The 25,651-nt window shown below is 33.4% G+C and overlaps 1 protein-coding gene across 1 annotated transcript; it reads left to right on the forward strand.

Moving 5' to 3' along the window:
* Window positions 1–1,172: 1,172 nt before the first annotated feature.
* On the forward strand, window positions 1,173–13,954 carry LOC107917426 (uncharacterized). The gene is made up of 2 exons (XM_016846780.1): window positions 1,173–1,356; window positions 13,617–13,954. The coding sequence occupies exons 1-2, from the start codon at window positions 1,173–1,175 to the stop codon at window positions 13,952–13,954; spliced, it is 522 nt and encodes a 173-aa protein (XP_016702269.1).
* Window positions 13,955–25,651: the final 11,697 nt, after the last annotated feature.

Consider the following 25,651-nt stretch of genomic DNA (forward strand, 5'->3'; position numbering starts at 1 on the left):
TTTGTAGAATTTGAGACTGTTGCTCTCACTGAAGGTACACAGCGATGTTGACGAAGAAGTTACCTCCAAAGTTGAAGGACCTAGGGAGTTTCACTATCCCTTGTTCAATTGGAAATCATTATGTCAGAAAAACATTATGTGATTTAGAAGTGAGTATAAATCTAATGCCTATGTTTATTTTCAGGAAGCTGGGAATTAGGAAAACAAGACCTATTATGGTTACGTTGTAACTGGCTGATCGATCCTACGCACATACGGAAGGTAAAATTGAAGACATGCTGGCAAGAGTAGACAAGTTTATTTTTCTAGCAAATTTTGTTATTTTAGAATGTGAAGCTGACCATGATGTGTCAATTATTCTTAGAAGACCTTTCTTGCTATAGGTAGTACTTTAATTGATATGCAGAAAGGTGAACTGACCATGAGGTAAATGAATAGTAGATTATATTCAATGTATTTGATGCCCTGAAATGCACTGATGAGAATGAAGAATTTCATGCCATTGACTTGATAGAGGCGGCAATGGAGAAAGAGTTCACAAGATTTTTCCACAACAATTCTGATAGTGATGAAGAATCACTTGAGCGGAGTGACGCAATAATTTTTGAGGACCTTGGTGAACTTGTGGAAGCAAAGCAACTTGTGGATAGACCAGGGAAGAAGTTTGAGTCCTTCGATTTATCATATCACTCTTTCAAGCCTCCTAAACCTTCTATAGAGGCACCTCCCACACTGGAGTTGAAGCTTTTGACGCAACATTTAAAATATGCTTATTTGATAGAAAACAACACTTTGCCAGTAGTTATTTCTGCCTAGTTGACACTCGATTAAGAGGCGAGGTTGTTGGAAGTACTTCAACAACCTAAGAAGGCATTGGGATGGAAAATTGCCAACATCAAGGGAATTAGCCCTGCTATTTGTATGCATAAAATTTTACTAGAGGATTACCATAGCAATTCTATTGAACAGTAGAGGAGGTTGAATCCAATCATGAATGAAGTTGTTAAAAAAGAGATTATCAAGTGGTTAGATGCTAATATTACCTACCTAGTCTCCGACAACTCATGGGTGAGTCCTGTACAATATGTGCCTAAGAAAGAGGTGTCACTGTGGTTAGCAATGATAATAATGAGTCTATTCCAAGTTGTACTGTCATAGGATGGAGTGTATGCATGGATCATCGCAAGCTTAATAAGGCAATTCAGAAGGAGCATTTCCGCTTACCATATATTGACCAAATGTTGGATAGATTAGCTGGGAAAGCCTTTTACAATTTCTTGGATGGTTATTTAGAGTATAATCAGATTGCTATAGCTCTTACCGACCAAGAGAAGATAACTTTCACTTGTCCATATGGTACTTTTGTATTTCGTTAAATGCCATTCAGGTTATGTAATACTCCATCAATATTTGAGTGTTGCATGATAGTGATATTCCTGGACATAGTGGAAAATTTTATTGAAGTCTTTGTGGATGATTTCTCTATGTTTGGCAATGATTTTAAGGATTGCTTGAAAAATCTAGAATTGGTTCTGTGCTATTGTGAAGAAACAAATCTTATTTTAAATTGGGAGAAATGTCACTTCATGGTTCGTGAAGGTATCATGCTAAGTTATAAGATATTGCAATAAGGGATTGATGTTGACAAAGCAAAAATTGAAGTGATAGACAAATTGCCACCTCCGACCAATGTCAAGGGTATTAGGAGTTTTCTAGGTCATGCTGGATTTTATAGAAGATTCATTAAGGATTTTTCGAAGATATCTAAACCCTTTTGTGCCTTGTTGGAATAGAATAGACCTTTCAATTTTGATGAACCTTGTTTGATTGCTTTCGAGGAGCTGAAAAGATGATTGGTAACAACACCAATTGTAATCATTCTGGAATAGACACTGCCTTTTGAACTCATGTGTGACGCCAATGATTATGCCATGGGAACGGCGTTGGGACAAAGGAAAAACAAGGAGTTTGATTGTCAAGGTAGAAAAATGACTGAAAATCAAGTAGTTGATCACCTATCAAGGTTAGAAGCTGGAAATGAAAATGGCAATGATATAGGGCCTAAACGGAACAGTGGTTGTGAAACCACGAATATGAGATAGAAAATTTTATTCCGATTAATTTTTATAATTTGTCGAGTAATTAGATGCATGTGTTAGAGTATTGATGGAAAATTTTATAGATAGCATGCTTAATTTGCCTACTAGGGCTTAATTGCAAAAGTTGATAAATATGAGTTTGAGATTGTAACACCCCAAACCCGGCCCAGACGTTATGGCCGGATCCGACATGCCACATCGAAGCATTCAAAACATTTCCGATCCAGAAAGAAAACTTACTGAGTGTTTTAAAAGATGATTTCATTATAGGTTAAAGTGAATGGAAGCTGTGCACCAGGTAGGAAACTAGAAAAGAGGAGGTGATTCCATCGGACTGCTTAAGTACCAAACTCCCTTCGGATCCAATCCTAGACATGCAAACCGCCATTGCCATACCTTAACGTCATGTATATTTCTAGGAAACCGATTTGATTAAGTCCTTTTTAGGAAAAGTGATTAATTTTGGAAAATATCTTTATTGCGGAAGCTTTGCTTGTTTTCGTGTTATTTTGAAATCAATTACTGTTTTTGAAAACGGGCCCTAAAGCTATCCAATTTCAACAGTTAAATATAAATATTACCTATCTTAATAAAACATATAAAAACCATCAAAAATAATTAAGCGGCCTTATTACATTTAAAAACCCAAAACTTCAAACGTAAATAAAAGGATGTCCAGTTCACCAGAAGAAAATCAAACTTTCAGAACGGGTGGCCACTCCGAATTCCCTCACAGCTCCAAGCCCACTATGGTTGGGGATTACCTGCGTGGATGAAAATAAAAGGGGTGAGTTTGGGGAAATTCAGTGTGTAAATTAACCCAACCATAGCCTATATCAGCTCAAACCACAAAAATAGAATAAGCTGGCCTTAGCCCAGAACAGAATTTAGAATAAAGCCCATAGGCCCATAACAGAACAGAACAGATATTACATGTTTATGCAGAAACCCAACCCAGATTCATCCATAACACCCCGTACCAGCCTTACACCATGTGGGGAGACTACTCGACCCACCCAACCGCTACACACCACAGAAATCGCAGCGAGGCTGCCAAATATTGTGACGAAGTCACCAGATACAGATATTGTGGCAGAGCCACCAGAACAGATATATGTGGTAGAGCCACCAGATCAGATAATCGTGGCATAGCCACCAGAACAGATATATGTGGCAGAGCCACCAGATCAGATAATTGTGGCATAGCCACCAGGACGCTTCCTCCATAATATAACCCATGTCCCCATGCAACAAATATATAATCATGGCATACATCATACAGAATCAGATCGTCATGCTTTTCAGTCAAAATTAACCCTAGGGGTATAACGGTAATTTTGCACCTAGGGGTATAACAGTAATTTTCCATACATAGGGGTATTATAGTAATTTAGCTACTTTTAGGGTTTTCATGCATATCCTAACTATTTACGTACAATCAGAATACTTACCGCACATACTTACCGAATTGGGCCTGTTGGCCCATGAACCCGATCTTTGGCCCATTAAGCCCAAATTATCAAAATGTACGAAATCGCGCGTACTGCAGTTTATTACTTTAGATTACCAAATATACAAACCCAACTATCTTACGAGCATTCGCACACTCGCAAATTCCCAAAATACCGACTTTTCGGCATTTCAGCTTTTCAGCTTTTGCCAATCTAGTCTATGAGAGGGTGTCAGTTACACACCTGTTTGCGATGATATGCTGACGAGATCCACACACGAACTGCCTACAATTGGATTACTAACACGTTAATCTAACTATTCAAATACGAACTACGTATTAACCCCTTACAATATTCGGCCAACCACACCTACAGATCATAGTAAGCTTATAAGAAAACAATAAGCAACTCATTAACAATTTTTTTGTCAATGTTTACCACATAATCAAAATTTCACTGCAAGCTGTCTTCCTGAGCAACAGTCACTAAATCATTTATAACTGGAGCTACGAAACTCCAAATCAAGTGCCGTTAATTTTCCCTGAAAATAGACTCATATATCTTATATCCATAAAATTTTCAGAATTTTTGGTTTGGCCAATCAATACCAGATATTTCTCAAAATTTCGCATGTTTCACTGTTTGACTAATCTGACCAGTCTTCATTACGAATCAAATTTCTCATTTTACAGAATTCAAAATATGTTCTCGTTTATTTCATTTGAAACTAGACTCAACAAGATTTAATTACATAATTTATTCAGCTTCTAATTCATCTCCCACAATTTATGGTGATTTTCCAAAGTCACGTTACTACTGCTGTCCCAAGCAGATTTATTACCAAATTCACTCTTTCACACATAACTTGCATGCATGTTATTTAAACATGTATATCACCAATCAATCATCACATATCTATGATTTTACTTAAGTATAGTCTCCAATTCATCATTTTAAAGCACAACATGTTAGCCGATTTTTCCCTTTAGCATCTAAGGCACATGCATGGTCATTTGTTTGGCTCAACTTCACCTATCTTCCATTTTTCATCAAAAGAACATGAAACAACTACCATTTCCTTCATTTTAATTCCTGACTAAATGCTCACAACACAACTAAAAACCAAAATATGCTTCAAGATTTAAGGTAGAATCAAGAAGAACTCATGAACCTCAAAATAAAAGCAAACTACCATGAACTTACCTTCAATTTTCTTCCCCAAGTGACCAAACATTCAAGAGCTTTCTCCTCTCCTTTCTCTTCTCTAACTTTCGGCTATGATGAACAAAGATGGACAAAACTTTGTTCTTTTCACCCCTTTTTCTTTTAATAAAATTTCATATTTCATCTATTTAATTCTTTAATACAAAAGACATGAAATTCCCATCATGGAACATTTACCTAACCCATTATCATGGAACATTTACCTAACCCATTATCAATTTGTATCAATTTGTACAATAAATTATGGATATCAAGTGCACATTTTGTCTACAACAACATGATGGCTGGCCACTTCATGTAAAATGGGAGGTTTGTCATGCAAATCCTCCTATTTTGTACTCCTATTTATTTGGCCACTTCAATTTAGCCTATAGCATTTTCAAACATTTTCACATAGGTCCTATTTCATAATTTCACCCCCTTTTTCTTATGGAACAAAAAAATTAACTAAAATTGCCGGGTTCTATCTTAAGCTTGGGCCTTCTAGAGGCCCACTAACATAATTAAACCTATGCCAACATTCACAGAATTCCCGAAAATTGCGGCGTTACAGAGATGCTAAAGGATTAAATTGAAGAGTATAATTGAAGTAGAGGTCCTTAAATGGTAATTAGACCATTAGGTTTTTAGGGACAAAAATGGACATACATAGATAAAAATAACTAAAGTTTTAATGAAGGGTATTTTAGTCATTTGGTAATTAAAAGATTTAAAAAGGGAAAAAGATGGCAAAATGTGCCCATCTTCTTCATTAAGTCGAAATTTCAAGAGTTCTTCATAGCTAGGGTTTTGTCAACCTTCCAAGCTTCATAATAAGTGATTCCAAGCCCCTTTTTTAATGTTCTTTACGTTTTTGAAGTCCCGATAACTTGATTTAACTTATTCTAGCAATAATTTAACCTAGGGTACATATTTGGAAAAATACCCATAGGTGAAATGTGTTTATTTTTATGTTTTATGAAAGAATATGAAGCTTGAAATTATGTTAAACGACTTGAGCTAAGCGATTTTAAGCGAAAACGAATGAAACAACATAATCGGTAAAAATACCTAATGGTCATAAGTACACGTTAGAGTGGGAATTTGATGTTGCAGTAGGTAAATAAATGATCAGCATGTCATAAAACATAAGAATTAGGGATAAAGTTTCATTTCCAAGCCTTGGGGCAAATGTGTAAATATGCAAAAGCTTAGGGGCAAAAGTTTAAGGGCAAAATCGTAGTTTTCCCAAAGTTAGAGTTAAGGACTGTTTTGATAAATGTGAATATTAAATAAGTTAAATTCGCTATTATAGATCAAGAAGAATGAAATTCGGGGTTAGACAGAGGAAAGAAAAAGGTTGAGGACTAAATTAAAATATTTGATCGTATTTTGTATCGAGGTAAGTTTACGGTAAATAAATGCAATGTTTTATTATTTATAATTAATGATGTTATTTTTCAGCATGTATATATTTATTTTGTAAATTTATTCCTTCATGATTCAAGCAAGAATTGACAGAGAAATGATACTTAAAAGTCCCGGTTGAACCTTAGGAATGTGTAGGATACATATGTCATGACATTAGGGTTTAAGGATACCATGTATGACCATGCCAAGACATGGCATTGGTAAGTTTTACAAGGAAAGGAAATCATGTAAGACCATGTCAAGACATGGCATTGATAAACTACGATAAGGAAAAAATCCCACGTAAGACCATGCCAAGGCATGGCAATGGTGAGTTCGTAAGGCAAGGATACCACGTAAGACCATGTCAAGACTTGGAAATGGTAAGTTTAAAAAGGAAAGGTACCCGTGTATCCTTAGTATTCCAAGTGGTTCAACAGAAAATTTAAAGAGTGTGTGTCTACTGAAGCTATTATGTGCAAGAGATTTGAAGATGGGCTCAATGTGATATTCGACTGTCAGCCGGTGTTTTAGAAATAAAAGAGTTAGTCATTTTAGTTGAAAGAGCTTGTAAGGTAGAGGATTTTCTGAAAGGAAAGGGTAAAGCTAAAATTGAGATACAAGACATGAAGAAAAGAAAGATGAGTAAGTCGTTTCAGTCTACATCCAAGAGGCCTAGAGAGTTCTCTACGAGATCTAATCTTTCAGCATGGTATTCTAGCCGAAACATAGGTAGAAGATTTATTGGTCAGAAAGCTCAGACCACTTCAATTGCGAGTGTTGGCAGTATTCAGCCTGATAGACCCGGGTGTCCTCAATGTGGTCGACGTCATCCAGGTCAAAGTTGAGCAACTGAGACTGGTTGTTTCCGATGTGGTGCATCGGATCATTTCATTTGGGAGTGTCTTGAGATGGTTAAAAGAGAAGTAATACCGAGTGTAAGATCAGGTAGTGCCCCCGCTAGAGGCAGAACTCAAAGAAGTTTGGGAATAGGGGCAGGTAGAGGTGCATCTAGAGATTCAACAGCGAGACCAGATGATAGAGCACCTACAAGGACCTATGCTATCTGTGCTCCTGAAGAGGCATCCTCCCCCGATGTAATTACGGGTACATTTTCTCTTCATGATATTAATGTTATTGCTTTGATTGATCCGAGTTCGACCCATTCCTATGTTTGCATGAAATTGATGCCTAGCATGAACATGTCCATAGAGTCTATGGGATTTGTGATTAAAGAATCCATTGGGTTAGTATGTATTAGTAGACAAAGAATGTAAAAATTGCCCTTTGATGATTAGAGGTTACTGTTTTTCGGCCGATCTCATGCTAGTTCCATTTAATAAGTTTGATGTGATTCTTGGTATGGATTGGTTGACTATGCATGAAGTGATAGTGAATTGTGGAAAGAAATTCATTGAGTTGAAATGCGAAAATGGTGAAATTCTTTGGGTTAATTCAGATGAGTCAGATAGTTCAATTGCCATGATTTATGTTATGTCTACTAAAAAATGCTTGAGAAAAGGATATGAAGCTTATCTTGCTTTTGTGTTGAATACTAAAGATCCAGAGTTGAAAATTGAATCAGTGCTTGTGGTTTGTGAGTTTCCTGATGTGTTTCCAGAAGAACTATCAGGTTTGCCTCCTATCAAAGAAGTTGAGTTTGGTATTGAATTGGTTCCTGGTACAACACCTATTTATATTTCTCCTTATAGAATGGCTCCAATGGAATTGAGAGAATTGAAATTTCAGTTGCCAGAACTAATAGAGAAAGGCTTTGCAAGACCTAATTGTTCACCATGGGGTGTACCAGTGCTCTTTGTGAAAAAGAAAGATGGTTCGATGAGATTGTGCATAGATTATAGGCAGCTTAACAAGGTGACTATTAAGAATGAGTATCTACTGCCTAGAATTGATGATTTGTTTGATCAATTGATGGGAGCTACTCTGTTCTCCAAGATAGTTTGAGATCCGGATATTATCAATTGTGAGTTAAAGAGTCAGATGTTCCGAAGACTGTTTTCTGGACTAGGTATGGCTTTATGAGTTCCTTGTGATGCCATTTGGCTTGACTAATGCTCCTTCCATTTTCATGGACTTAATGAAACGAATTTTCAGACCTTACTTGGATAAATTTGTAGTTGTGTTCATTGATGATATCTTAATTTATTCTCATGATAAGCTGAGCAATTAGAGCATTTGAGAACAGTTTTATAGACTTTGAGAGATAATCAGCTTTATGCCATGTTTAGAAAAAGTGAGTTCTGGTTACGGAAAGTCAGTTTTCTTGGACATATAGTCTCAGATGAAGATATTAAAGTTGATCCGAGCAAGATTTTAGCCATTGTTGATTGGAAGCCTCCCAGGAATGTATTAGAGGTCAGAAGTTTTCTTGGTATAACTAGTTATTATAGACAATTTGCAGAGGGATTTTCCATGATAGCTACTCCATTGACAAGATTGCTACAGAAAGATGTCAAGTCTGAATGGACTGAAAAGTGTCAGCAGAGTTTTGACAAGTTAAAGGCGTTGTTGACTAAAGCTCCTGTCTTAGTACAACTAGAACTGGGAAAAAAGTTTGTGATTTACAGTGTTGCGTCCTTGAATGGACTAGGCTTTGTACTTATGCAAGAAGGAAAGGTAATTGCTTATGCCTCTAGATAGCTAAAGCCACACGAGAAAAATTATCCGATACATGGTTTAGAACTAGCTGCCATTGTATTTGCGTTGAAAATCTAGAGACATCACTTGTATGGTGAGAAGTGCCGAATATTTACTAATCATAAAAGTTTGAAATACTTGATGAGTTAGGAAGATTTGAACTTGAGGCAAAGAAGATGGCTAGATTTGATTAAAGATTATGAACTAGTGATCGATTATCACTCGGGTAAGGTAAACGTAGTTGCTGATACTTTGAGTAGAAAATCTTTATTTGCATTAAGAGCTTTGAACACTAGTTTAACCTTATCGGATGATGGTTCTATCTTAGCTAAATTAAGAGCTAAGCCAATGTTTTTTGAAGAAATTTGTGAAGTTCAGAAAGATGACAGTGAGTTGCAAGCCAAAAGAGCTCAATGTGAGTCGGATATAGAGTCAGATTTTCAAATTAGTTATGATGGTTGTTTAATGTTCAAAAATCGGATATGTGTACCCAAGAATGATGAGCTTATTCGAAAGATTTTAGAGGAAGCACATAGCAGTTCCTTGTCTATTTATCCAGGTAGTTCAAAGATGTATAATGATTTGAAGAAAATGTATTGGTGGGTAGGAACGAAGAGAGATATCTCAGAGTTTGTTTTTAGATGCTTGATCTGTTAGCAGGTAAAAGCCGAACATTAAGTACCTTCAGGTTTATTGCAGCCTGTGTTAGTTCCTGTATGGAAATGAGACCGAGTTGCCATGGATTTTGTGACAGGATTGCTATTGACACCGAGAAAGAAAGATGCAATATGGGTTATGATTGATAAGCTAACAAAGTCAGCTTATTTTATTCCAGTTCATATGGATTATTCACTTGAAAAGTTGGCCGAGTTATATATTTCAGAGATAGTCAGACTACATGGAGTACAGTTATCGATTATTTTAGATAGAGACCCGAGATTCACTTCGCGATTTTGGAAGAAGTTACAGGAAGCTTTGGGAACAAAGTTTAGTTTTAGTATAGCTTTCCATCCTTAGATCGATAGTTAGAGAGGATATGCTCAGATGTTGTGTCTTAGAATTTCAAGGTAGTGGGAGAAATATTTTCCGTTGGTAGAGTTTTCTTATAATAATAGTTACCAGTCGAGTTTGAAAATGGCACCTTATAAAGCTTTGTATGGACATAAATGTCGCACACCTTTGTATTGGACAGAGCTTAAAGAAAATTAGATTTACGGGGTTGATTTAGTTGAAAGAAACTAAAGAGAAAGTGAAAGTTATCAGAGATTGCTTGAAAGCAGCTTTAGATAGATAGAAGTCTTATGCAAACTTGAAAAGAAAAGAGATTGAGTATCAAGTTGGTAACAAAGTGTTCTTGAAAGTATCCCTGTGGAAGAAAGTCTTTAGATTTGGCAAGTAAGGCAAACTAAGTCCACGTTTTTATTGGACCGTTTGAGGTGACTGAAAAAGTTGGACCATTAGCATATCGGTTGGCTTTGTCACCAGAGTTAGAGAAGATTCATGATGTGTTCCATGTGTCCATGTTACATCATTACCATTCTGATCCTTCACATGTGATTTCATAGACAGAGGTTGAGATTCAACAAGATATGACTTATGGTGAAGAACCGGTAAAGATTTTAGCTCGAGAGGTCAAGCAACTAAGGAACAAAAGTATTGCACTTTTGAAAGTATTATGGAATAGGCATGGGGTAGACGAGGCTACATTGGAGCCTAAAGAGGTTATGCGAAAACAATATCCAAATCTTATCACATGTAAGATTTTCAAGGACAAAAATCCCTAAAGGAGGGGAGAAATGTAACATCCCAAAATAGGGCCTAAACAGAACAGTGGTTGCGAAACCATGAATTCAAGATAGAAAAGTTTATTCCAATTAATTTTTATAATTTACAGAGTGATTAGATGCATGTGTTAGAGTATTGATGGAAAATTTTATAGATAGCATGCTTAATTTGCCTACTAGGGCTTAATTGCAAAAGTTGATAAATATGAGTTTTAGATGCTAAAGAATTAAATTGAAGAGTATAATTGAAGTAGAGGTCCTTAAATGGTAATTATACCATTAGGTTTTTATGGACAAAAATGGACATACATAGATAAAAATAACTAAAGTTTTAATGAAGGGTATTTTAGTCATTTGGTAATTAAAAGATTTAAAAAGGGAAAAAGATGGCAAAATGTGCCCATCTTCTTCATTAGGCCGAAATTTCAAGAGTTCTTCATAGCTAGGGTTTTTCCAAGCTTCCAAGCTTCATAATAAGTGATTCGAAGCCCCATTTTTAATGTTCTTTACGTTTTTGAAGTCCCGGTAACTTGATTTAGCTTATTCTAGTAATAATTTAACTTAGGGTTCATATTTGGAAAAATACCCATAGGTGAAATGTGTTTATTTTTATGTATTATGGTAGAATATGAAGCTTGAAATTATGTTAAACGACTTGAGCTAAGCGATTTTAAGCGAAAACGAATGAAACAACATAATTGGTAAAAATACCTAATGGTCATAAGTACATGTTAGAGTGGGAATTTGATGTTGCCATAGGTAAATAAATGATCCACATATCATAAAACATAAGAATTAGGGATAAAGTTTCATTTTTGAGCCTTGGGGCAAAAGTGTAAATATGCAAAAGTTTAGGGGCAAAATCATAATTTTTCCAAAGTTAGAGTTAAGGACTGTTTTGATAAATGTGAATATTAAATAATTTAAATTCGTTATTATAGATCAAGAAGAATGAAATTCGGGGTTAGACCGAGGAAAGAAAAAGGTTGAGGACTAAATCAAAATATTTGATCGTATTTTGTATCGATGTAAGTTTGCGGTAAATAAATGCAATGTTTTATTATTTATAATTAATGATGTTATTTTTCAGCATGTATATATTTATTTTGTAAATTTATTCCTTGATGATTCAGGCAAGAATTGACAGAGAAATGATACTTAAAAGTCCTAGTTGAACCTTAGGAATATGTAGGATACATATGTCATAACATTAGGGTTTAAGGATACCCAGTAAGACCATGCCAAGGCATGGCATTGGTAAGTTTTACGAGGCAAGGAAATCATGTATGACCATGTCAAGACATGACATTGATAAACTACGATAAGGCAAAGATCCTATGTAAGACCATGCCAAGGCATGGCAATGGTGAGTTCATAAGGCAAGGATACCACATAAGACCATGTCAAGACATGGCAATGGTAAGTTTAAAAAGGAAAGGTACTTGTGTATCCTTAGTATTCCAAGTGGTTCAACAGAAAATTTAAAGAGTGTACCAAAGGGAAGGTAAGATAAGTCCATGTTCGAAAGGCTCAGGTTATCTTGATAATTCATTTAGAATATTGTTATTTATTTACATGCAAACTTACTAAGCTTTATGGTTACTCCCTTTCTTGTCTCTCTTTTTTATAGTATCGCAAAGCCAACTCAGAAAATCGTAAGGACGTTGGAGATCACCTCACACTTTCAACGAGTTATCTTGGTATTTTGTGACTAGAAATACTTTAAGTTATGGCATGTATAGGGACTTGGCTATTTTGTGTGTATGTCTGTATGATATGATTAAAGAATGGCATGTGAATACTTGGCAATGATTAGCTTATGATATAGCTAAATAAGAACATGTTTTGGTATTATGTATGCCTAAATGAGGTTTGATGCAAAGAAACTATGAAAGAGTAAGAGTTAGCCATGGAACAGTTAGGAAATAGCAGTAGTGACGTGGTTTTGAAAAAATCACTAAAAACTATAGAAATGGAATTAAATGGTGAATGAGACATAGAATTAAATCTTATTGAGTCTATTTTTATGAGAAAGAAACAGAGCAAGCAAAGGAAGTCTATATTCTGAGATATTTAAATTTCTGTAAGACTGGTTTAGAGTGACTTTGTGATCCCCTGTTCCAAATTTGGAAAATCACTAGAAATTTTAAAAAAAGAATTATAAGTCAAAGTTTATATTTATAGATTCCTTAGTGAGTATATTTTCATTAGAAACAAACAGAAACATTATCTGATTTCTGCATAATGAGATAATTTATTTTTAGTGAAGAGAGGTTAGGTCTGCTGAACTGTGAAACAGGGGAATCTTTAATGAATTTCAAAATTTGGAAAATCACTAGAAATTGTAAAAAAAGAATTATAAGTCAAAGTTTATATTTATAGATTCCTTAGTGAGTCTATTTTCATTAGAAATAAACAGAAACATTATCCGATTTTTGCATAATGAGATAATTTATTTTTAGTGAAGAGAGGTTAGGTATGCTGAACTGTGAAACATGGGAACCTTTAATGAATAAACTGTACTAATTGGCTAGACCAAAAATTCTGGAAAAGTTATGGTAAGAAGATATATGAGTCTAGTTTCAGGGAAAATTTATGGATTTAAATTTTGAGTTTCATAGCTCGAGTTATAATTAATTTAGTGACTATTATACAAATGAACAATTTTATTATGAATAGTGAAATAAATTGTTTTGATTTGTGTAAGTAATCGAAAATTTTTTAATGTTCCCAATTTGGTCCCGAACTGTTCCAATTGCACGTTTTAGGGACTTGAGGGCCCTTTTTAGAGATTTATTGGATGAATGTGAGCGACTTAATATTTTTTTAAAAAAGTAATTTTTTTTATGCCTCGAACAGGTAAGATAAGTCTGGTAATGCCTCATGCTCGACTCTGGCGACGGTCTCGGGTAAGGGGTGTTACATTCAACTTATTAAGGAAGATTTCCCAAATGCATAATTATTGGTTGCCACGGTATTACTTTAGTACGTTGATATAATGAACTTCTTAGAAAGTGGGCTGCTGCCACCTGATCTCAATAGCAAAAGAAAACTGAAGTTCCTTTATGATGCCAAGCATTATTATTGGGATGAACCTTTCTTATTCAAGCAATGTGCTGATCAGATAATTAGAAAGTGTGTCCCTGATGATGAATCACATAGCATCCTGCAACATTGTCACTTAGCGCCTTACAGAGGACAATTTGGAGGAATGAGAATTGCTGCTAAGGTACTCCAATCTGGTTTTTATTGGTCAAGTTTGTTCAAGGATGCCCAGGAGTTTCATAAGTCATACAATCATTGTCAGAGGACAGGCAATTTATCTAATAGACATGAAATGCTGCTGTAAAAAATTTTGGAGATTGAGTTGTTTAATGTTTTGGGAATCGAATTTATGGGTCTAGTCCCACCATCATTTGACAATCTCTACATACTCGTGGCAGTGGACTACGTCTCTAAGTGGATCGAAGCGGAATCCCTCCCTACGAATGATGCCAAGTCAATGTTGAGGTTTTTGCACAAGAAAATGTTCACAAGATTTGGTACACCTTGGGCAATTATCAGTGATGAAGTTTCTTATTTTTATTGCAAATTAGTTGCTAATGTTTTGCACAGCTATAGGGTGAAACATAAGATTGCAACGACATGTCATCCCCAAAGAAATGGAAAAGAAGAGATTTCTAACTGAGAAATTAAACAAATTCTAGAAAAGGTAGTGAACCCAACTCGAAAAGATTAGTCCTCTAGATGGGATGAAGCTTTGTGGGTTTATCGTACGGCATTCAAAACACCGTTGGGGATGTCGCCTTTTAAGCTTGTTTATAGTAAGTCATGTCACCTACCTGTTGAGCTAGAGCATAAAGCATTTTGGGTTATTAGAATGCTGAATATGGATTGGATCGCTACTAGCTATAAAAGGTTGTTAGAACTGAATGAAATAGAGGAATTCCAGGCACAAGCATATGAAAAAGCTAAATTACATAATTTTAAAAAATATATATAATACATAAAAATACTAAAAATATTAAAATAAATATTTTCCAAAAAATTAAAATAAATTAAAAAAATATATTGAAATAACACTAACCAATGTGCAACTTAACAAGCAAATGTATCTAAAACAGTAACAAAATTAACAATAAAACAAGAGTTATACAATATCCAAACAATAATAACAAAATGGTAACAACATAATAGTTAAATGATAGCAAAATAGTGATCAAAACAACAAGAAAATAGTAACAAAATAGTAAAAAACAGCAATAAAATAGTAAAAAATATTTTTTTTTGCAAATTCAGGCCGAGCCGAGCTCGGGCCAAAAAAGTCTTACTCGAGGTCTCACCCTTTTTCTAAACAGGCCTTATTTTTTTCCTAAGCCCATTTTTTGAGCCTATATTTTTACTTAAATCCTCCCACTTTTTTGGATGGCCCAACCCAACCATGGATAGGTCTACTCATGAAGGTGAATTTAAAGACCAACTTGAAGGTTTTTCGAAAATTATCTCCTTGTTTCCTAACATTGCTTCTTTCCTTTAGCCCAAACATAAGATAAAATTATAAAAGACAATTATCCCATAAATTCCACAAGGGATTGCATGTGTCCTAAAGATATAGCAAAAGAATTTTAAAAATTAATATATAAACAAATCAAACACTCATCACTTTTTTAATCATATTTGTGGAGTCTAAAAATTCCATACATCAAATAATTACCTGATAACATATAAATTACTTAATGTTATATAATTTATTTACTGACTAACTTAGTTGTTATTCGATATCTCACTTCCATAAATTATATATAATTTTTTAAAAAAAAGTACTATCAATTTATTATCTATTTACAAAGTAAAAAATATTTTTATATGAATATTAGAAAAAAGATTACTATAAGATAGCAATTAGAGTTGAGAAGGGTGACCCTTTCAATTTAGGTTAACAATTAAATAAATGATATCAATGGCGCAATAGCTATTACAATGCTAAACTAGGGCTTATAAAGAGAGTGGTGCATCCTTTCTCATGGCGTAATTGATGGTTTAGCAAAGTTAAGTGAATTTTAGGACAAAAAGATAATGCTTTTGTACCTTATTTTCCCTTTTCTCTCTTTATTGCTTCCATTAAATCTTTGGGGTCAATTTGGATGTTCTCTTTTGAGTATACTCATTTAAGGGCCAACCCGGCCCATTTCAACCATGCCTTATAAAAGGTTAAAGTATTTAAGTGATCTCTGTATTATAGCGACTAGATTAAATTAGTCATTCTTTTTAAAATGTATCAATTTAGTCTCTACACTATTATAAAAAATCAAATAAAGTGAAATTGTAACAAAGTTAACATTAATTCTATAAAAAATGTCTTGAAAATTATTATTTTCAATTGTGGTTCAATTTCACACAAAATATTTCATTTACGGAGCCATAAAAATTATAAAAATATTACAATAAAATATATCTTTTTTAAACAATAAATGTTAACTATATTCCAACTTGACCTTATTTTATTTATTTTTAATAGTACAAAAATTTAATTGATCCATTTAATTATAGATGGACTAATTTGATTAAGCCCTTATAATAGAAGGACCTCTCAAATTCATTTTCCTTTACACAAAGTGATTTACATTTTGTCAAGTTGAGTCGAGTTTCCAAATATTGTTTGAGCACCATACATATTTATAAAGCTCAACCTAATATGAAATATGGTTGTCAAATTTTATCTAAACATGTTGATATGTGTAATTTGTTAATCCAAAATCACACAAGCTAGTCCGTTTTATATTATAATATTGCATATTTAATTTTCATGTGATATAAGTTATCTAATATAGAAAAACAAAAGCAAATAGCATATTATGTTGATTGAGTTTTAACTTGATTGATATCGATATTATTGTCAATGCATGAAAATGTAAGTTCAATCACATTCAAGGGCATTTTATTCTCCTATTCTATTTTATATTTTAATACAGTTTAATTGTTCAAGTGTATTTTATCCTTTTATTCTATTTCATATTTTAATAAAGCTTAATTATTTAACTCAATTTTTTGACATAATATTTTTGTCCGAACTTTTGGACGGATACTTTTGTCGGAACTAGTTTGGTTATTGATCCAATAATAATTAGTTAAAAAATTCTAAAAATATTTATAAAATTTATAAATTCAATTCAATTTTCAATTTTTTGTTTTGGATTTATATTTTTTATCCATCGACATATGTTGGCATAAATTTGGTTCAATTTCTATATCTGAACTGATATATCAATTAATTTTTAATTAAATCCAATTCAATCAACTGGTTTAATTCGATTCAAACAATACAATAAAATATCTTATTTTTATATCTAAATTAATACATATCATAGATTTTTTTTACTCAAAAGAGTACCCATACGTTAACCAAAAAATGACATATAACATACGTGCTAGAGGATTTATTACTTTGCCAGTTGCTAATATTTAATTATGGAAATAAGTTATTTTAGTGCCTTGCCTGATTATTTGATGAAATTAAGATTTTCAGAATAAATTCATGGTTGAATTGGTCAAATCATTGGTTTTTGGTTAAATTGATTTTATTGATTTGATCAGTTTATCTTCTTCAATTGGTTCAATTCAAATGAATAAATTATTAAAAATAAAAAAATAGACAAAATTGGTTCAATCAGTTTAAAAAATTTGTAAGTCAATTGATCCGACCCCCTATTTCGGATTGATACATCAACTGGTTCCGTCTAGTTCCAAAAATCATGGATAAAATAAGATATTTCAGAATTAATTTACTAATTTTCTTTATTGATTTTTGTGAAAATAAATGTAAACAATTTCTTAAATGAGAAAATATATTACAAAATTCATGAAAAATGCTATAAATCTATTAAAAAGAAAACTGTAACACCCCTTACCTGAGTCCGAGGCCGAGACAGGGTACGAGGCATTATCGGACTTAAACGTACACAACTATGTAAAACTGGGCCATAAAATTTCGTTCAAATTTAAAATATTCATTCATATTAATAATTTCTAGGCTCAAAACATACATCGGGGGTGGTTTGGGACTAAACTGAGAACTTATGAATTTTTTACAACATTTAGAAAATTTTCATATTTCGGAGAGTCACACGTCCGAGTGGGCAGGCCGTGTGATAACACACGCTCGTGTGGCTCAGGACACGCCCGTGCCCTCCACCCGTGTAACTCTCTGTTTATTACGTCAGCAACGATATAGGGTCACACGGCCAAGTCACATGCCCTGTGCTAGACCGTGTCCTTTACATAGATGAGACACACAGTCGTGTCTCTGCCCGTGTGGCCTAGAAAATCACTGTTTACCAAGCCACTTGGCACCCTCGTAAGCACTAACTTAAACATAACTTCAATGGCACTTTTCGAGGCAATTTCATATTGATTTATTCATGCATAAGGCACCATACTTTACCTAGTTTAAACTTATCAACTTCATGACATAATTATCGTTAGCACATTCTTACACTTCATACTTATGCTAAGGTCTATCCATAGACTAATTTAGTTACCATACTAATGCTAAGGTCTATCCATAGACTAATTTAGTCACTTTTAAACCATCAAGTAATCTAAGGCACATTCACAATTCATCCATACCAAACACACATGACCACACCCTATGAAGCCTTTTAGCACATGCATGCATATATGGATAGGTTTACAACCCAATAACCAATATGAGCCACATCACATGGCCATATACAAAACGAATCATATTCCCATTATGAGCCAATACATTTGGCCAAATCAAATGACACATATCGAATTGACTAAGTCCCTATACATGCCATAGTCTTAAAGTGCTTGAAATCATTTATTCCCTTCAATAGCTGGATCGTGTGATAGAATCTCTGACGATCTCCAACCCGAGCTAGCAGCTGTGACACTATGAGAGAAAGGAAAGGAAAGGGGTAAGCTATATAGCTTAGTAAGTTCATATGAAAATAATAAGAAATTTATTAACATGTTTTTAAAAATTCTCACAACATGTTCACAAGTTAATACAATCATAATTGCACAAAATCCTACTATTTACTTTTGTTCATCTCAAGCTATCTACTCAAGTCACAGTCACTAAATTATTTATATCTTGAGCTATGAAACTCCAAATTAAGATCCGCTAATTTTCCTGAAACTAGACTCACCTATCTTCTTACCATAAAATTTTCAGAATTTTTGGTCTAGCCAATAAGTACAGTTTATTCTTTAAATTCTCCCCCGCTCTACTATTTGACAGTTTCAACCCTTCTTCACTAAAAATGAATTATCTCAGAGTACAAAATTCGGATAATGTTCCTGTCTATTTCTCTTGAAAATAGACTCATTAAAGATTTAGTCATTTGAATTCTAACCCATAATAATTTTCATACAATTTTTAATGATTTTCTAAAGCTAAGACAAGGGAACCCAAAATCACTTTAGGACTATCTCACAGAAATCCAAATATCTCATAACATGAAATTCTTTTGCTTACACCGCTTCTTCTATGTGAAACTAGGCTCGATAAGCTTTGATTTAATATTTTATTCAACCTCTAACTCAATTTCCATAAGTTTTGGTAAATTTTCAAAGTCGGAATACTGCTGCTATCCAAAACTATTTTAGTGTAGAATAATGATAACTAAGTTTATAACACCTTTACAAATCATTTCAACCTTCATGGTAAAAATACATATTTATACATCATAAGAATAGAACCAAAATCACAAGGTCATCACAAAATCATTCTCATGGGCATGACTTACTTATTTGCATCCTTACCAAAGGTGCATCATAAACCGAGATCATTTCTCATGAGTTTTGCACACATACCCGTACCACTTTCGACATCATCATAACTTTTCTCAATCATGACACAATCTTTAAATCACCCGTTGAACCAGGTTAAATACTAAAGGATATCTGATAAGCCTTATACAAAAGGGTAAAATGCGATGTCATGTCCCAGACATGGTCTTACACTGGCTCTCATAATGTGGCCGATGCCATGTCCCAGACATGGTCTTACACTAGCACACATATCAACGCCGATGCCATGTCCCAGACATGGTCTTACACTAGCACACATATAAACCAAATGTCTTGGCATGAATATCCAATCTATTCCTAAGATTCAACTGGGAGTTTTACCATAACAAATATCGTTATACATATTCCATGTAATATCACTCCTTAACACCAAGTTACCATTTATTACAATGTCATCAAACATCATAGACATATGTTTTAGGTCATTGCATATACATACCTTCCAATATAATTTCGTGAATCATAACAGCATCATGTACATAGTACCACAAACATATAATTCAACGCATCCTCATTTTCATATCAATTCAGATTGCAATCACAAATCACAAAAACATTATTGTCTTACTAATTTTATTATACGACTCGTTTGTTGATTCCTCGTCGAGTATGTTTGTAACAAATCATACAAATTATATAATAATTACGAATTTCAATTCAAATAAGACATTGCATTATTATTATTATCACACGAACTTACCTCGAATGCAAAAACAGCTAACTATTCCCTTTTTGTCCTTAACCACATACTTTCTCGATTTAAGCCCGAATCTTGATTTTCTTGATCTAACATTTCAAATATATTTTATTTATTACTTACAATATTCAAATTGACGCAAAAATCATGCTTTGAAAAATTTACAATTTTGCCCTTAAACTTTCACTTATTTGCTAATTAGTCCCTAGACTCGAAAAATAAAATTCATTCAATTTTATTCCAACCCAAGCCTAGCCGAATATTTATCTCACTTACAACTACCCACATATTTCATTATTTCACACCTTTACCATCTATTTTACCACTTTTACAAAATGGTCCATTTTAGGTGTTTTCATGAAAATCACTTAACAAAAGTTGTTTATTTAACAACCAAAATTCATTTTATTCCATAAAAATGCAGCAAACAACATGAATATTGTAATAGCCTAAAATTGGGTCTAGTTGGAACAGAGGTTTCGGGACCACAAAATCTAAGATATAAATAATTATTTTATGATTATTTTGAGATCTATGATATGATTGCATGATTGTGTGAAAATTTCGTAAAAAAATTCTATGCATAAAGTGCTTAATTCGAAGTTAGGGACTAAATTGAATAAGTTGCAAAACTTGTATTCTAGAAGTTTCTAGTATGAAATTGATTTGAAATATTAATTAGGAGGTCTTAAATAGCAATTTGACCAATTTCTAAGTTATGGAAAAAAATTGGACATGGATGGAATTTTTGGAAAGTTTAGTAGTAAGGGTATTTTGGTCATTTAGGGGTAAAATGAATTAAAATACAAAATTAAAAGCCAATTTTGCTCATCTTCTTCACCATGGACGTGCATACCAAGGGAGACTCCATGGCTAGGGTTTCAAGCTTCCCAAGCTCAATTGTAAGTCCGTTCTAACCCCGTTTTTCAAGTTCTTTACGTTTTTGGAGTCTCGGTAACTTGATTTAGCTTATGCTAGCAATAATTCAACCTAGGATTCATATTTGGAAAATACCCATAGTTAAAATTTGTGTATTCTGGTGTTTTATGATATAATATGAGGTTTTAAATTATGTTAGACAACTTGTGCTACTCGGTTTTAAGTGAAAACGAGCAAAAGGGCTTAATCGGTAAAAATACCTAATAGTCATAAGTATATGTTAGAGTGAGAATTTGATGTTGCCATAGAAGGGAAAAGTGATCATCATGTCATAAAACATAAGAATAAGGGATGAAGTTTAATTCCCGAGCCTAGGGGCAAAAGTGTAAATATGCAAAAGTTTAGGGATAAAATTGTAATTTTTCCAAAGTTTGAGTTAAGGACTGTTTTGAATAGTACATTAATTAAATAAGTAAAATATGATGTTTTAGATCCCAGAAAACGAGATTTGAACCTAGAATGAGAGAAAAATCGAAAATTGGGAAAGTTGGTAAAATGGCCGTTTTAATATCAAGGTAAGTTCATATGTATAATAAGCATTAATTTATGCATGTTTCAATGTAAAATTGATATATTTACTATGATCTCCGAGATGTTGAAAGTATGTAAGTTGGTATGATAATAATACAACAATAATGCTGTAATTTATATTTGAAAGTTAAATTTAGTGACTTAATTGAATTATGTTAAATTAAATGATTATGGTGCCAAGTTTGTGATTTGATTTAAAAATATGTCTATGGTACATGAAGTGCATTGAATTATCATACATAAATGTGATTTCTATGATTATGGATATTATGGGAAATTGTAAGTTCATATGATTTTTAATAAGACAATATGTAATTTAATGTTATTGCGTTGATATTAAATGATATGTAAGTTTATATGTAAGTAATACATCACTATTACTTGTATTATGATATTTTATAAAAATATTGGAAATATTTTTGTGGATAATTACTTGATTGGTGAAATTGTTGGAAAAGAGAGAGAAATCCCGGTTGAACCTTCGGAAAGATTGGATGATACAGATGGTATGTAGTTAGGTCACATGTATAGTGTTGAGTGCACATCATGTGTACAAGAGAGCTACAAGACATTATGATGTAGCTAGGTCGCATGGGTGATACTATGTGTACACCATGTAGACAAGAGAGCTACGGGATATATGTAGCTAGGTCGCATGCGTGGTTCTAAGTGAAGGACACCATGTAGACAAGAGAGCTACGAGATAAACTGGCTAGGTCACATGGGTGGTACTAAGTGTTCACCATGTGTACAAGAGAGCCGAACTATATGATGGGTGGAGCTATGTGCTGAAACCACCAAGTATCGAGGATTGATCCGAAGTGTTCAACGGGAGACTCTCTATGTATTGCTTTGTGAGTTTTGTGATGAATATGTGCAGGAACTTGGTTATGTGAATGATGTGTTCATTAAGTGACCAGGATGTGGTAAGGTTATAAACAAGTAAGTTATACATGAGGATGATTTTATGGTGACCTTGTGATCATGGTCCTATACTTGTGATGTATGAAATGGGGTGAAAATGATTTGTGATATGTATGTTAAAATGAGGTTAATACAAAGAAAGTGTGAAAGAGTGAATTACCAATAAAACTGTTTTGGACAGTAGCAGTGATGTGATTTTGAAAAATCACCAAAAATAGTATAAATTGAATCAGAGACTGAATGAGATATCAAATTAAATATTAATGAGTCTATTTTCATATAAAACAAACATAGAAAGAAAAGGAGTTCTATATTTATAGATATTTATGTTTTCGTGAGACTGATTCAGAATGATTACGTGATCCCCTGTTCTGACTTTGGAAAATCACAAAAATTTGGAGAAATATAATTAGAGGCTAAAAATTATATTTTTAAAATCCATAATGAGTCTATTTTCAAGATAAATCAACAAGAACATTATCTAAGTTCTGTACTGTGAGATAATTATTTTTTAGTGAAGAGAGATCAGAACTGTCAGAAAGTGAAATAGGGGAAATTTTAATGAATAAAATGTACTAATTGACTAAACCAAAAATTATGAAAATTTCATGGTGGAACGATATGTGAGTCTAGTTTCAGGGAAAATTTACGGATCTTAATTTGGAGCTTTGTATCTCGAATTATAAATAATTAAGTGACTATGACTCGTGTGAACAGTTTGATGTGAACATTTATTAGTAAATTGTGAAATCGTACTTACAAGAATGCTATATACATTAAAGATGTGGAATGGAGAGGAGGAGGAGGAAAATAAATATATGTGGAATACATGGAAACTATGGTATATGAAATATTGATATAATGAAATAAATGATATGTGTTTATAAGAAAACAAAAAGAGAATGTTATGTATCATGACATGTATATATATATATGACTAGTCTAAATGTAATGCTTGTTGGGTATGGAATTGAATTGAAATGTTTCAGGAAAACATGTTATTCTGCGCATCTGAATCGTGGTATTTGATAAAGATATGATCTAGCTTTAAATATGAATGATTGATGATTAAGCTGAAGATATTTGGTAAGATGATAATCTTGGTATAAATGTATAAGTGGTACTATAATAAACAAGGTAAAATGAGTATGAGGGACACATGTATGATGACATACAAATGTTATGTTTGTGGTTTAATTGAGGATGTTTAATCATTAAATGAATACCATGTTATATGCTTTTGATTTTGTATAAGTGTGTAAGAGATCAAGGTTGACCAAAGCTTGGAAAATAGCCTAGGTATATTCCACACAGGCAGAGACACGACCATGTGTCTCAGCCGTGTATGGAACACGACTTTGGGACACGGGCATGTGGAGCCTTAAAGCATGAAATTTCCAAGATTTTTGTAAGTTCTCGGTTTAGTCCCAAACCCTTTCTAAAGTATGTTTTGGGCTCCGTAGACTCAAATAAGGGACTATGTGTAAGAGAATGAACGCTTTGAAATATGAATAAAATTTTATGGCTCGTATTTTAGTTTAATGTTTGTATGTTTTTCTCGTAACGCCTTGTACCTTAGCCCGGCCTCGGATACGGGTAAGGGGTGTTACAAATATTCTCATAGAAAACCCTATAATTTCAACCATTTTGCAAAATAGTCCCTCATTAGCTAAATTAAGCTACAAGGGTTCCAAAAATACAAAAATCATCAAAAATGACCATCAAAATCACTTACTTGTGAGGGTTAAAAGTTGCTGAAATTTTCAAGCTTCCATGGCCATTTCCTTGGGTTAAAATCGATGGAGAAGAAAGAGAAATAAAAAGATGATAGCTTCTTGCATTTTTGTCTTATTATACATTTTTAACTTAATTACCCATTTACCCTTTTAATTTTTAACTAATTTCAACAATACCAAACAAATATCTTCCACTAACTTATTAATGGGATAATTTCCACATAAGGGCTTCCACTAGAAATTTTATAGCTATTTAATACCTTTAGCTATTAGAATGCAACTTTCACACTTTACGCGATTTAGTCCTTAAAGCCAAATTAAACACTTCTCACATATAATTTCTTCATGAAAATTTTACACAATCATATAAACATATAATAGACCTTATAATAATTATAAAATAATTATTTCTAATTGAGATTTGTGGTCTCGGAACCACTGTTCCAACTAGGCCCTAATTCGGGATGTTACAACTCTCCCTCCTTTAGGGATTTTCGTCTCCGAAAATCTTACCAGAAAAGTGGTTTGATTTTCGCAAAAACTTCTCTTCTCATAATCATTTTCACAGAACCCTCACTCGGCTATACCTTCAATACTTGTCTCTTTATTTTCTCATACTCGAATCATGAGCGATTCTTTCACTATACAACACATCGACTGAGTCTCACTTCTATTGAAGAATTTATACACATGAAAGGTCAGATCCATGTCATCGTAACACATATACACACATATTTGAATCTTTTCGAGTTCAAATAGTGAAACTAGCCAGTTCATCTTGACCTTATACTCTCTATAATTTAATATGGCCTGATAGCTTGTGGACTCAACTCTCAGTTCCTCTTAAATTTCAGAGTCACTTTTAGCTTCCTCAAGAAATCACAATAGAAAACCCAGATTTCAATTCGATTAATAAAGACTTAGCCCTCCAAGAATTCCAGCAATCATAGAGACATGAAATCCCATTAATCTGATGAGCAAAAATTTTTCAATACATACAGGTAAAATTTTACAGATCTCATCGAACATTTAATCAACAAGCCATATAACATTTTTTTCCTCTTTACAAGATAGGGGAAATTCCTGGTATGGCCTCGAGAATGATCCCTTTCTTATTTCTATTCTAATATCAATACTAACGGAGGTAGTTCTGGTAAAACCTGTTGTTCGGCTTTAACTCTATTAACATTTCAATTACTCATACACAAATATCAGAAATATCAAGTTCCAAACTCGATCACTAACACCCTATTTCTGTGAGTTTGTTTGCCAAATCTCTATATAAGTTTTGGATTTTTCTATCCAAACACTTGTAATCACAATTTTCTTCCTCTAAGATCATTTGATACTATCTCATCATCTTTTAATACCCAAGTCATCT

The sequence above is a fragment of the Gossypium hirsutum genome, chromosome A01 (genome assembly GCF_007990345.1).
Source record: "Gossypium hirsutum isolate 1008001.06 chromosome A01, Gossypium_hirsutum_v2.1, whole genome shotgun sequence".
NCBI lineage: Eukaryota > Viridiplantae > Streptophyta > Magnoliopsida > Malvales > Malvaceae > Gossypium > Gossypium hirsutum.

Bases quoted from the DNA above. Each gene is read 5' to 3' on its own strand.
- LOC107917426 (XM_016846780.1), top strand. From the start codon at position 1,173: ATGGATCATCGCAAGCTTAATAAGGCAATTCAGAAGGAGCATTTCCGC. The intron at 1,357-13,616 runs GTACTTTTGTAT...TGAACTTCTTAG, and splicing joins AACTTTCACTTGTCCATATG to AAAGTGGGCTGCTGCCACCT.